General features: G+C 41.4%; 1 protein-coding gene across 4 annotated transcripts in view; it reads left to right on the plus strand.

Moving 5' to 3' along the window:
• Nucleotides 1–10,582, plus strand: part of LOC115153139 (transmembrane protein 56-B) — a 128,010-nt gene extending 117,428 nt beyond the window's left edge. For 2 of the 4 annotated variants that reach the window (XM_029698250.1, XM_029698241.1), the window contains 6 exons: nt 3,938–4,107; nt 5,025–5,114; nt 5,231–5,289; nt 5,510–5,604; nt 9,030–9,103; nt 9,799–10,582. In XM_029698250.1, the coding sequence (XP_029554110.1) occupies nt 3,953–4,107; nt 5,025–5,114; nt 5,231–5,289; nt 5,510–5,604; nt 9,030–9,103; nt 9,799–10,114 (789 nt within the window). In that variant the 5' untranslated portion in view covers nt 3,938–3,952 and the 3' untranslated portion in view covers nt 10,115–10,582. Of the gene's footprint in view, nt 1–96; nt 386–3,937; nt 4,108–4,537; nt 4,605–5,024; nt 5,115–5,230; nt 5,290–5,509; nt 5,605–9,029; nt 9,104–9,798 lie in introns of those variants that run through there. The other 2 variants (XM_029698233.1, XM_029698261.1) reach the window with 2 other exon arrangements.
• Nucleotides 10,583–14,209: the final 3,627 nt, after the last annotated feature.

Genomic DNA, 14,209 nt, shown 5'->3' on the forward strand with positions numbered 1-14,209 from the left:
TAAAATGAACCAGTCACTTAGAACGAATCATGACTCTCGAGTCAGTAAAAGAATCGTTAACAAAGAACGAATCATTCGCGAACTGAACATCACTACCCTACAGTAACCTCCCCCCTCACTTCCATAAACGACCATCAGTTATGCTACTCTGATGCATCCCACACCGCTGTCAATATGCGTGTTTTGTGGGGTAGATTTATCATCCATTGCATTGCAGTTTAGAACAATGGTCCGGCATCCTTTTGCTTGGTAGAAACAGGCTAGTAGGCTATGAGTCAGAGAGCTATCCGTTTGATCAAAATGATTGAACATGGCATTCGACAGAATTTGCTATGCCTTAGCACCATCACAAACCAGTTGAGTGCTGAACATATCTGAGTGAGAGGTAAGTCTCGAGGATTTGTGTCTATTTAGGCTATGTGCGTTTATAATTTAAGCATAGACTATATATATTGTTATATTAGTTATTCTTTGACATTTAAAGGGAATGCTGCGGAAAGGCCAATGCGGCGTGAACTGGCCCATTCATGTTGTTGTTGGTTACATTGTTTTACATTAACATTATATTGCATCGATTGACTGCATGATCTTTGATTGTAATGCATCTGCCGTGTAATTGCAATATTACACGTTACGTCACAGCAGATGCTGCGATTAATAGCCTACATTTTGTTGGGTGATGATTTGCAAAGACCTTAACATCCAACGAATCGCCACATTTAGCAACATTGTAGAAAAAATGGACTTGAGTTGACCGACGCAAAATAGGCTTGTGGGGCAGTTACCGTAGGCGATTTGTTCTTATCTAGAAAATATTGCAAAATAAGTAATAGTTTAATATATTTGCGCCAATTAGCCTAAATATTGTGTTGGATTTATTTTTATGTTTGTGAACAAGAACCCCCCCAAAAAAAACTGCTACCATGTGTTGTCTCATTGCTGAAAATGTTAACGTTTCCCTCATGACTGCCTTGCACCCTCAAACCCCCATTACTTCTTCGTGTGGCCACTCCCATGACTTATTGGAAAATACTTTTAAAAGTCATTACATGTACTTGAGGCAGTTTGTTTTAGTTTCCCCTACCTTGTTAGGCAACCGCATGACCCTGGATGTATCTTGACCTTGGCTTATTCCAACTTTTGTTGTTTATTAGGCTGCTTGTATTACAATTACCTAGGCTACTAACTGCCCCCCTATTCAAACCCTCGTGTCATTATCACGTTCAAATAATATGAATGCATAGGCCTACCGTGGAAGGTGAGTTGAACAACTGTCATCAGCAGCGTTGACACAGTTATATAGATTTCATAGTGAGGCAAAAACTGTTGCTGAATTGCACTATGGACACCATTATGCGTCAGCTGTCTCTATATGTTTACATTTGACCTCAGTGTCCTTGCCTGGCTCCTGCAAGGAATTGACATCTATCTGCCCTAGGAAGCACTGCGTGTGTCTCTGTCTGTGTCAAACCAAATCATATAACTGCCCCTGCATGTGTTTCATGTGCTGCATCCAGTGGTGTAAAGTAAATAAGTAAAATACTTTGAAGTAGGCTACTAAAGTAGTTTTCTTGGGTATCTTTACTTTACTATTTTACTCCACAACATTCCTAAATAAAATATGTACTTTTTACTCCCATACATTTTCCCTGACACCCAAAAGTTATCAATTGTATACAAGTTAAATCATTTATATAATAATGTATTTAAACCCACTCCCCCTATTGGTGTAATGTTAGCTAGAAACCGCAAGTGTCTATCCAGATAATGAAAAGGCACCCGCAAAAGAAAGTTCAAGGAACTTGCGTTTGCGGTGTGCATGATCATGAGCAAAGTCATTCTAGCCTATCATTTCACTTCCCGTGTGAGAACCATGAGCACAGGCTGACTTGGGTTTGCGTACCTACTAAAGGCTGCACCGTGTCCATACATGTAGAAAAAAACAATGACGTATATAAACCCTGGATTGCCAATGCTATGTATTGGCCAGTGGAAGGCTTTGAAGCCACCGGTCGGCCATATTGGTACTCCCCAGAAGGAGCAGTCCTCCATAGGAATGATTGTAATTCTACAGTATTTCAATGAAGTGTTTAAACAACAAAATTACATGTATGGGCCTTAGGATCTCGTCACGGTATCTCTGTGCATTCAAATTGCATTCGATAAAATGCAATTGTGTTCGTTGTCCGTAGCTTATGCCAGCACAAACCATAACCCTAACGCCACCATGGGGCACTCTGTTCACAACGTTGACATCAGCAAACCGATCGCCCACACGACGCCATACTGTCTTCCATCTGCCCGGTACAGTTGAAATTTGGATGAATCCGTGAAGAGCACACTTCTCTAGCATGCCAGTGCCATCGGAGGTGAGCATTTGCCCACTGAAGTCGGTTACTAAGCCAAACTACAGTCAGGTCAAGACCCTGGTGAGGACAACGAGAACGCAGATGAGCTTCCCTGAGAATTTCTGACAGTTTGTGCAGAAATCCTTCAGTTGTGCAAACCCACGGTCTCATCAGCTGTCCGGGTGGCTGGTCTCCGATGATCCCACAGGGGAAGAAGCCGGACGTGGATGTTCTAGGCTGGCGTGGTTACACGTGGTCTGCGTTTGTGAGGCCGTTTGGACATACTGCCAAATTCTCTAAAATGACATGGTTTATGGTAGAGAAATTAACATTAAATTCTCTGGCAACAGCTCTGGTAGACATTCCTGCAGTCAGCATGCCAATTGCACGCTCCCTCAAAACTTGAGACGTGTGGCATTGTGTTGTCTGACACACCCGCATTTTATTGTCCCCAGCACAAGGTGCACCTGTGTAATGAACCTGCTTTTAATCAGCTTCTTGATATGCCACACGTTTTAGGTGGATGGATTATCTTGGCAAAGGATAAATGCTCACTAACAGAGATGTAAATAAATTTGTGCACAAAATTTGAGAGAAATAAGCTTTTTATGCGTATGGTAATTTATGGGATCTTTTATTTTTAAATGTTTTTTGGTCGAGTGGTTCGACCTCCTCACTATGGTAATAACATATAATAAAGCACTGGAGTCCTCTAAAATGGAACCCAGGCCAGAGAGAGAACTAGAGATGTAGTGTTTTTCAGGAAGATAAGGTTTATATCTACCCTAACTGTTTCAGAGATGTTCATCTTTGGAGTTCGACATGGTTGACTTATCCAAAAGCCAATCTAATCAGCCCTTTATGCAAATGATTCAAGTGTGACAGACAGGCAGAGAGTGCAGTGGGAGCCATGACTCCCACACCGACTGCAGTAGCCTGCTGTGGCTGACATGCACTTGTTAACATCAGCCATGACACTGCTTTGTTGGCTGGGACCTTTATTGTGGTTGAGGAAGCTGGAATTGGAGAAAATCTAGGTGCACTGACTGACTAGGTATATTTGTGAAACTTTGTGTAGGCCCAACCCAAAGTATCACATTTAACAATTCCGTCATCCTTGTTTTGTATAATGAGTAGGCCCCAAGTGGTGCGTGTATGCATAGGTTATACAAGTAGGTCTAAGTGTAGCAATAGGATAGCCATGTTTTACAGATTCAAAAGTGGAGCATGCCTCTTTTTGTTGACATTTTCTTGGTACTAGGCCCACATTGAACCATTTGCATTCCAAGAAGTGTCCAAGTGTTCATAGCCTATATGATATGAATACACTTAAAAATCATATAATGTGATTATCTGGATTTTTGTATTAGATTCCGTCTCTCACAGTTGAAGTGTACCTATGATAAAAATTACAGACCTCTACATGCTTTGTAAGTAGGAAACACTGCCGATTTTGCAGGTTATCAAATACTTGTTCTCACCACTATGTTGTCTCAACGCAACCTATATGTGTTTTGTTGAATCTATCCAACTGACGGTTCACCTTTCTCCCTCTTTCTCCCTCCCTCTCTCTCCCTCCCTCTCGCCAGTGGGCTTAGGCGGCCATGGACCTGTTCAGCCAGCTCATCCTGGTCATCTCGGTCACCAGTTTCCTATCCTTCCAGTGGCTCTTCCACCGGGTCAGTCCCTGGGTCTCCACCCGTGTCAGCCCTGGCTTCTTACGCCTAGCAGACAAGCAGAAGGTGGAGTGGAACTCAAGGTATAGAACACTGGCTACTGGCTGCAACACACACTGATAATATGCTTCATGTGTCAGCACATTAATGCATACATTTTAGTGGATGTAGAATAGAGTCATCTTCCATATTTCCATAATGGGCACGTTCACACTTGGTTAATGTTTTCGAACGTATCCACAAAATTGTGGGTCAGAATATTTACAGTAAAGTGTCGACAGTCTGCTAAGTTGTTAATTTGTCAACTCCTCAAGTCATCCAGTTGTTTTACACAGTTCATGACTTAATGTGGCTCCATATCTCACCAGATTTACTCATCAAAATATCTGACTAAAATACACTCTTATCACACCATATGGTACACTGTGTACCACGCACAGTTATGATATAAAATCCTTATGGTGTCAGTTATTATTATTACAACTGTCCCTTTATTGACTTGTCTGTCCATAGCAGAGTGTACTGTATACTGCAAAGCCACAGCTGTCTTGAAGATTACAGATTACCCTCAGATGACCCTGTATGTGAAGGTTCTGTAGTGGTCTGGTCTGTCTCTGGCAGACTGGCAGGGAGATGTTGATGTGGGTAGTTACAGGAGGAGCACAGACCTGGCTTACAGTAGATACAGCCTAACTGAGTCTGCCTGAGCGCCTGATTTACTTGACAACCTGTCTAACATGCCTGTCTGACTGCCTAATAGCCTGCCTGCCTGTCTGACTGCCTAATAGCCTGCCTGCCTGTCTGACTGCCTAATAGCCTGCCTGTCTGACTGACCCCTGAACGGTGTTTAATCTCCTGATCTAATTGGTCTGAATCTGTCTGCCGGTGGCCGTACAACCAATCAATTAATTCCACCTGCACTGTGCACAGGAACGCTTAATCTGCATCACTTATTAAAGTGTTTTATCACAGATTTGACAAGGGGTGTGTGTTCTTTTAGGACAGTGTCCACGCTTCATGCCCTGCTGGTGGGACTCTTCTGCCTCTACATCCTGCTCTTTGATGACGCCATCAATGAAGACCCCGTCTGGTGAGGACTCTGTCACTTTGTTGAAGTGCATGATGGAACCACTGTGTTGTGTACATGCTATTACTGTGTGTTGAAGTTACCCATTTGTGTCTTTTCCTGTCTTTTTCTGCCAACAGGGGAGATCCAACACTTGTGAAGATAAATGTTGGCGTGACAACAGGCTACCTCATATCTGGTGAGAACAACAAAGACACTTTAGTCTCATACACACTTCTAAAGGTCTTCGTTCACTACCTGACCTCTTGGCAATCCCTAGCCACTCTTCGGCGACATTGGCAAAATCGGTTTTGTTTTACCTTTTTTGGCTGTACCAGAATTTGTTGCATTTCTTAACACTTTTGTTCACCTTGATGTAATATGTTCTGTTTAATACTGTTCTTTTCGTCTGTTTCCAGATCTGCTGCTAATATTTTACTATTGGAAGGCGATAGGCGACAAGTTTTTTGTAGTGCACCACCTGGCAGCGTTGTATGCTTACTACTATGTACTGGTGAGTTCCCTATTGTCCAATAGCAGAACATGCAGGCAAGATGGGAAAGAGACAACTAAAGGTGAACAGCTGTGCCATGTCATGCTGGGTGATTGTGATGACAGGGCCAGGAGATTGGGTGTAAGGAGAGTGCTAACATGTTAACATAGTTCTGTTCCTATTAGCTCTGCTAGGACTCTGCTAGTGAGAACATGTGGCGCTCGCCTGCTGGCACTATTTTCACATGTTCTTCTAATGCATCTCATTAGCTAATCCTCAGCTGTTGAATATATGTGTATAGGAATCATTAGAATAGTATAGAGCCATACTGTTGGCTTGACAGTATCATTCACCCAGGAGCAGGACTCTTATGTTAGCCTATGTGTTGGAAGTTATTGGGAATTGCTTTCGTTGGTAACGTTTTGTCTCATGTTAGGGATTGTGATTCACTATGAAAATGATTGCGGTTCTGATGCAAGAAGTATGCATACGTTTTGGTTAGGATGATCATTAGGGATAGTTTGGATTGAAACAATGACTGATATGTTTGTTGATTTTCGGGTATTACCATGCTTAATCGGCACTGTCTAGTCAAGGAACATGCTTGTTTGTCTGGACAGTGACAATGGACCTGGTTATAACCACTGGTTATAATGGTGGAACAGGTTGTACGCCCAGCCATCCAGGACACTGCTGTTCACCCTTGGTCTGTAGCCATCCAGATCACCAGGTTCTGTAGCTCATAACAATGTTGGTATTTTTTGCATGGAATGCTTAATGATGGTAATGGCCGACTTCCTCCTCACCTTGCCCTTAAGACCTGCATTTATTTCACTGATCCCTCAGCCTTTTATTGAGCTGGACTGAGCTGTACTGAGCTGAGCTGTGCATGCCTCCATTTGTCCGGGCTTTCCCAATGTTGGTGGAGGGGTCTCCAACAGTACTGTATGTGCATGCCAAAAAAACATTACTGCCTCTTACTGTTTTGTGCCAAAGATGAGTTCTGCCTCCTTTCTCTCAAACTCTCGTCCTCTGCCCCACTATTTCCAAAGCTGCTTCTTCCTAGACTGTTATGGCAGAGGACCCTTGAGAATAACTGAAATGTTGATGATGATAATAACATGTTTGCCATGAATGATGCTTAAATGTGTCTCGTCTATGAATGTGTCCTCACTGTAATGCTTTAGCTCTGTGAGGGCTTGTCTACTTAACTTCAAGCCTCTAGTGTGTCTGTTTTAAGAGTGGACTTGGTTCAAACCATCCCATAACCTTAAATCTTTCTACAATAAGCTTAGTTGAGTTTATCCCTTAGCGTTGTATGCAAATTGTATTCATATCTAACTTCGAAGGACACTAATGTACAGTGTATGCATTGCAAAACTGCTCTGAGGTACAATGCATTTCAATGTACATTTGAGAGAAAATGTGAAAGCGTTATTATTTTAAAGACCATACTGTCACTGGACACTCATGACTGCTTAGTACAGTCATGCTTGTTATTACAAAAACCAAGTAACTTTGCGACATACTATTCACATTTGCTGCAATCCGTTCAACTAAAAAGCCCTTTATAACTTACTAATTGATTGATTTTACTTTTTTGTGTGGCATTGTATCAAAGCTGTTATGTCAGTATGTTAATTCGGTGACTATTATTAATTGAACCAGCTGTTTTATGTAGATTATGGCATATTAGATCATTGTAAAAACAAGTCTATACCCAGAACAAGCAAACTAATTCATAGGCTAATATTTGATTGCTGTTTGATTTCGAAAGCGCATGTTATCAATGTTGTTGCTGCTTTATGCTTCTAACTATAGTTGCACCTTTCTCTCTAATCTGTCTGTCTCATGGAGATAGATAAGAGGACTCTAGTGCCCAAAAGCCAGTTTAAGAATGGGCAACACCATTAAGGACATTCAACATTTTGAATTAGTCAACTGGGTGGGACTTCCTATGGGTTAGGGGATCAGCCAATGAATTATACTTGTGAGCAAACATTCCATACCTGCAGGTGGCAGTAAATCGCCAACCTTGGGTTTATACCTGTTCAAACAACACACTCCAGGTGGCAGTATGCACCCTTTCCATTTGTTTACCAACTCATAGAAGTAGTAGAAGAGGAATATTGACTACTTCAAAATGGAGATGGCCTCAATGGCGCTGCCCATACTCTCACATACGCCATAATGGGACAGATACAATGTTGCGACCTCTAACTTTCTCTACGGTCTGTCTCTCTATCCTTTGCTAATACGGTTTCTTAAAATAATATAGTCCCACAATTACCAGCGAAACATTAATGCAAAAACTACCCAATTCAAATTAGGTTGTGTAAAATGTAAACGCTTAAGACCAGGCCTGACTCCTCTAGACTGAATCCTTCCTGTCTTGTCTGCTGTTATTGCTGTTGTGCTACACTGAGCAGATATGACCTATCTGTCCAGTAACAGTATGGATTTACCAGTACCTAGAGGTCCTAGCATGGAGATGCTGGGAAAGTTCATATCCTCTCTGGTATAACTTGAACCATGTCCATATCTTGAGAGTAAGTATATGCCACATATTAACTTTTGTTTCAGTCTTATAAGGTAAGTTTCCACTTTCGGTGTGTGCTATTTGGATAATCTTGCCCTGTGTTAAGCCTGCCCTGTGTTACCAATAGGATATGGAAATGAGACTTGTTTTATGAGCAGATTTGTATACCACCTGGCAGAGAGCGAGCTGATACCAGCCCTTAGATCAGCATCGCTCTTATATGCATGGCTAATCATTGCTCATTTGGCTAGTAGCTGAATGTCTACACGTCAAACCCTGGCTGTATGTGCACACTATGTTGAGCTTTACTTAACACTATGCTATTAGAAATGTTGCTAACCCATTCATGTTGTGTGTTTGAAGGGACTGTAATTTAGCTTTTTCACCGACACCATTTTTTTTACTGAGTCACTAACTTCGCGTGTTTTTTTTTAGTCCTGGAACCTCATTGCTGTCATCGTAAATATACCCTCGATGATATGAATGAGCTCTCCGTATATTGGGGTCTACTGAAGATGAAATAAGAACACAGACTAAATGTGGACCCTTAAAAAGCCTGAAGACATTAGCTGAGTCTCCTGAAAAATAGCCATGGAGCAGACCTATAATCAGAAAGTCATTTAAATGATTTAATTTTAGATCCAACCCCCTCTAAAATGTCTCCTTAATTGAAAAGTTCAGTATGGTAAAAGCGAGATCTTAAATCGTTTCCCCCCCATTTTGTTTTACCATTATCATGTGTTCTTTTGTTAATGATGTTGGATTAATCTTTCTGTACACACATGGTGTGAAGGCCTCCCTTTAACTATACTGATGTGATGTTTGATCAAATGAAAGCATTTTGAGTCCCTTTCTTTCCTGTTTCATTGTTTCTCTTCATTTTCCTGTTTTTACCCTGTTCTTCCAGGGACACGGAATGTTGCCTTATTTTGCTAACTTCCGTCTGCTTGCAGAGTTCTCCACGCCGTGTGTCAACCAGCGGTAGGTAGCAGATGTATATAAACACATTGAATATGTCTATGGTAGGTACCAACCACACTAAGGCCTGAGTTTAGACAGGACAGTGACACTCATGACCAATTGGCTCAGAAGCCCTGCAAAGCAGCTGCTGAAAAAATAAACCCTATTAATTTGTTAAGTAACTGTCCAGTGAAAATCTCACTTTTAATATTCTGCTAACTCGCACCCAAATAATGTTGTTGACTCATCCTATACTCGTATGTGGCCAAAGCATAAATTGGAGGGGGGGGGAAAAACAAACTCCACCTCAAACTTGTATCTCAAACAGACGGTTTAAATGCTTTCTTTTTACTCATAGAGGATGATGTGAACTGGTCGACCAGCGGTTGTCTCGCGTGAATATTTTTACTGACCGCTATACACCCACAACATTCTGTTGGGGTACGCCCACACCATTCCAACACAGAAAAGCTGCTTTTTTACATTTTTGGAAGGAGAAATTATTTCACTCATACTGTAATTATAGGTCATGTTTCATACAAATCTGGAAACACTGGACAATTACTTTCATATATTGATTTCACTAGATTTGTTTTGTTTTTATGTCCACCTGTGAGAGATTACCCTTTTATATTGTTTGAATCCCATTAGGCCCAGAGTTGTGTTAACTTCAGTTTTTCTCCTCTACATCATTGTACTGACTGTCTTTCTTCCAGCTGGTTCTTTGAAGTGTTAGGTTACCCAAAGTCCTCCAGGCCCAACATCGCTAATGGGATGGCCATGGCCGTTGTCTTCTTCCTGGTTCGCATTGCCGTCATGCCCCTCTACTACAGCCGCATGTGGTCCGTGTATGGCACCGAAGCCTTCTACCGGGTCCCACCGGGAGGCTGCGCTGCCTGGATCATCTCCAGCATCTGTCTGGATGTCATGAACGTCATGTGGATGCACAAGATCGCCCGCGGCTGCTACAAGGTCATGCGCTCGGCCCGACAACACAAAGTGGGGACACAGGAGAACGGAAAGACTGACTAAAAAGCAAGAGGATGGTTGATGTTATGGGTAGGGAGAGCCCATTGAACTACTGTCCCCTTTTAGTGCACAATTGGATTAGTAACTTTACCTGACTGGGACTACTGTTTCAGTGTCAACTAACTCCCAAAAAGCCAAGTCTTGCACTGACTGAACTATATGGTAGTGGACGCAGGACATTGATGTGGACAAAGGGGCAATATCTTGGGCAGTGATGTGTATAACTGCCTCTTAGCAATACTTCCTGTGCATGGCAAATTCATTTTTCTGTTGCATTTTATCACAAAACAGCATGTCTGGGATGACGTCCGTTTTTCCCAAATGCTTCACCAAGTCAAACGTTTACTGCTTGTTCTAGACCATAGACTCAATGTGTGAATGGTCCTGTGCTCCCCAAAACAACTTGAAGCACCATTTCATTTGGCTTTCACATACATTTGAAGTCGGAAGTTTACATACACCTTAGCCAAATATACATTTAAACTCAGTTTTTCACAATTCCTGACATTTAATCCTAGTAAAAATTCCCTGTCTTAGATCAGTTAGAATCACCACTTTATTTAAGAATGTGAAATGTCAGAATAGTAGTGATTTTTATTTCTTTCATCACATTCCCAGTGGGTCAGAAGTTTACATGCACTCAATTAGTATTTGGTAGCATTGCCTTTAAATTGTTTAACTTGGGTCAAACGTTTCGGGTAGCTTCCCACAATAAGTTGGGTGAATTTTGGCCCGTTCCTCCTGACAGAGCTGGTGTAACTGAGTCAGGTTTGTAGGCCTCATTGCTCGCACATGCTTTTTCAGTTCTGCCCACAAATATTCTATAGGATTGAGGTCAGGGCCTTGTGATGGCCACTCCAATACCTTGACTTTGTTGTCCTTAAGCCATTTTGCCACAACTTTGGAAGTATGCTTGGGGTCATTGTCCATTTGGAAGACAAACCAAGCTTTAACTTCCTGACTGATGTCTTGCGATACTGCTTCAATATATCCACATAATTGTCCTCCCCCATGAAGCTATCTATTTTGTGAAGTGCACCCAGTCCCTCCTGCAGCAAAGCACCCCCACAACATGATGCTGCCACCCCCGTGCTTCACAGTTGGGATGGTGTTTTTCGGCTTGCAAGCTTCCCCCTTTTTCCTCCAAACATAATGATGGTCATTATGGCCAAACAGTTCTATTTTTGTTTCATCAGACCAGAGGACATTTATTCAAAAAGTACAATCTTTGTCCCCATTTGTAGTTGCAAACCATAGTCTGGCTTTTTTATGGCGGTTTTAGAGCAGTGGCTTCTTCCTTGCTGAGCGGCCTTTCAGGTTATGTCGATATAGGACTCGTTTTTACTGTGGAAATAGATACTTTTGTACCTGTTTCCTCCAGTATCTTCACAGGGTCCTTTGCTGTTGTTCTGGGATTGATTTGCACTTTTTGCACCAAAGTACGTTAATCTCTAGGAGAATAAACGCGTCTCCTTCCTGAGCGGTATGATGGCTGCGTGGTCCCATGGTGTTTATACTTGCGTAATATTGTTTGTACAGATGAACGTGGTACCTTCAGGCGTTTAGAAATTGCTCCCAAGGATGAACCAGACTTGTGGAGGTCTACAATTTTTTTTCTGAGGTATTGGCTGATTTCTTTTGATTTTCCCATGATGTCAAGCAAAGGGGCACAGAGTTTGAAGGTAGGCCTTGAAATACATCCACAGGTACACCTCCAATTGACTGAAATGATGTCAATTAGCCTATCAGAAGCTTCTAATGCCATGACATTTTCTGGAATTTTCCAAGCTGTTTAAAGGCACAGTCAACTTAGCATATGTAAACTTCTGACCCACTGGAATTGTGATTACTGTGAATTACAAGTGAAGTCATCTGTCTGTAAACAATTGTTGGAAAAATTACTTGTGTCATGCACAAAGTAGATGTCCTAACCGACTTGCCAAAACTATAGTTTGTTAACAAGAAATTTGTGGAGTGGTTGAAAAACGAGGTTTAATGATTACAAACTAAGTGTATGTAAACGTTCGACTTCAACTGTATATATATATTCTGGTTGCCTGAATCACAGAGGTTGAATATTAACATTTTGAACACAGAGGAACCAATGCAGGAAGTATTTCAGTAATGGTTTGTGTCATTAAAAAGCCCATGCTGCTGTCTGTCTGCTGAGGGAGGACAGGGTGTAGCAACTTCCCCTTTAAACCCAAACACAGTGTCTGTCAGAACTGGATGGACATCTAGTGCAATTAAACCTTGATTCCTTTCAGCTCAGCTCTCTCATTTACTCTCAAGGAGTCACTCTGAAACTGAGCCAATGCTGAAGAAGACTGATATATCCCCGGCTCAAATGGAGTAAGGCCTCTCATTCCATGGGAAAAAGGGAAAGTTAAAGAGGAAATGCATGAATCCATTCCTTATATTTGCCCAGCTGGGTTACAGATTTTGGGGGATTTTGAGTTGAAATATATTTTGTTTTAATCGAAAGAGGACGGCGGGCGGTGCATTTTGCTGGTATTGCCATAGGATATGTCGTGCTGCTTGTCTGTGAAAGAGGTTGTTGAAAGAGAACTTGAGAACGTGTCAGTTGAAGCGATAGGGAAATGCATCGTGAGCGGTGTTAGCTGGATTCTGACATTCTTCTCAGATTTTATTTGCTCAGATATAATACATGAGCTTTTTGTCCTCAACATTTCAATAATTTGAGAGTTTAAATGCCATAATCTCATGTGTATGGTTACAAGTTGTTTTTCTCTTTCTAATTTACACACATACGGTCTATCAACATACATGCACTGTCAACTGGAGCATGCTGCAATTAACTTTAAGTACTGGGTATCAGATCAATATGAAACTAGAGTTTCCTCCATGTTTGGATGAGGGGCCATTGAGACAGTGTTATTGGATGAGTAGTCCCTTGTTCTAGGATCTTGGGGTAAGAAACTTCTTCTGAACTGTATCAAATGTTGTTTATTTTTTACCAGTTATGTACTGGGGCAGCACGTCAATGTTTGTACCTACATATATTATTTAAGGAGATGAATGGCATATTACAGGTATTCATGATGTACATTTATGAGGAAAAGCTTTCACGATACAGTGACATGCATTTTCTAATCAATGTTATATACCTGCTTTCTCTGAGCAGTTAAGTATAGTGCACACACACACACGACTTACGTGTACGGTCTTTGGAAAAGAGGGTGTGTCGTACTACATTAGTATTTTACTGACTGAATGACTATTTAACACAAAGTAGAATGATGACAAATGTTTGTGTGAGGATAAGGAACTACTAGCATTGTCCTCATCCAAATGAAAAGTTTACTTTTCAAAAACTTGTGTACTTGAATTTTGACTGTACTTTCATTTCTATGGTGGACACAAATAAGCATATTTTTAATGGTCTGTGAAACAAAATAGGGAACTCAAGTCATCATATTTGGCCTTGTCATGTTCTCCAGTCTTCTTTTGTGATGGTTGCCTTTTTAAAATCAGATTTTAATTGCACAGTGAGCTTTTGTTACCGCTTTTCCAATGGAATGTTCAAAATATGTTCTTTCTACAGTGTTTGTTTTGATAAGCCCGCCTCAATGTGATTTCAACACATGTTCATTCTGAAAAGGATGGCATAATTATATACAATTTTGTGTGTGTGTGTGGAGTGGATTATGGTAATGAATGTACAGTAATAAACTATTTCTCAGTGAAAAGTGTGCCAGTATAGAGCAGTGTTAACTGAAGCGCTATACATTTCCGTTGAACTAAACCGTACAACCCTGAACATGTTCTACTATCGTCTCCCCTCCTTATCAACTCTCCTCGATGTTCACTAATCTGAAAGGATGGGGGGGGGGGGAATATGGTGATGGAGGGAGGGATTATGGAAAGGAAGCTATGGTAGAGTTTTGGTATATAGTCATAATGAGAACATCAGCCCTCAGTACTGTGTGTTGTGGCCATACAGTCAGTCTATGGTTGTGGCAGTATGCTCATGCATGATCATGTTCCTCTCTTCACACACCCTCTATAAATGCATGTGGTACTGCATGGAGATCACTGTAAACGAATAGCAATTTTATTGCAAGCTGTATTTTGTTT

This window comes from Salmo trutta, chromosome 2 (assembly GCF_901001165.1).
Source record: "Salmo trutta chromosome 2, fSalTru1.1, whole genome shotgun sequence".
In the NCBI taxonomy this organism is placed as follows: Eukaryota; Metazoa; Chordata; class Actinopteri; order Salmoniformes; family Salmonidae; genus Salmo; species Salmo trutta.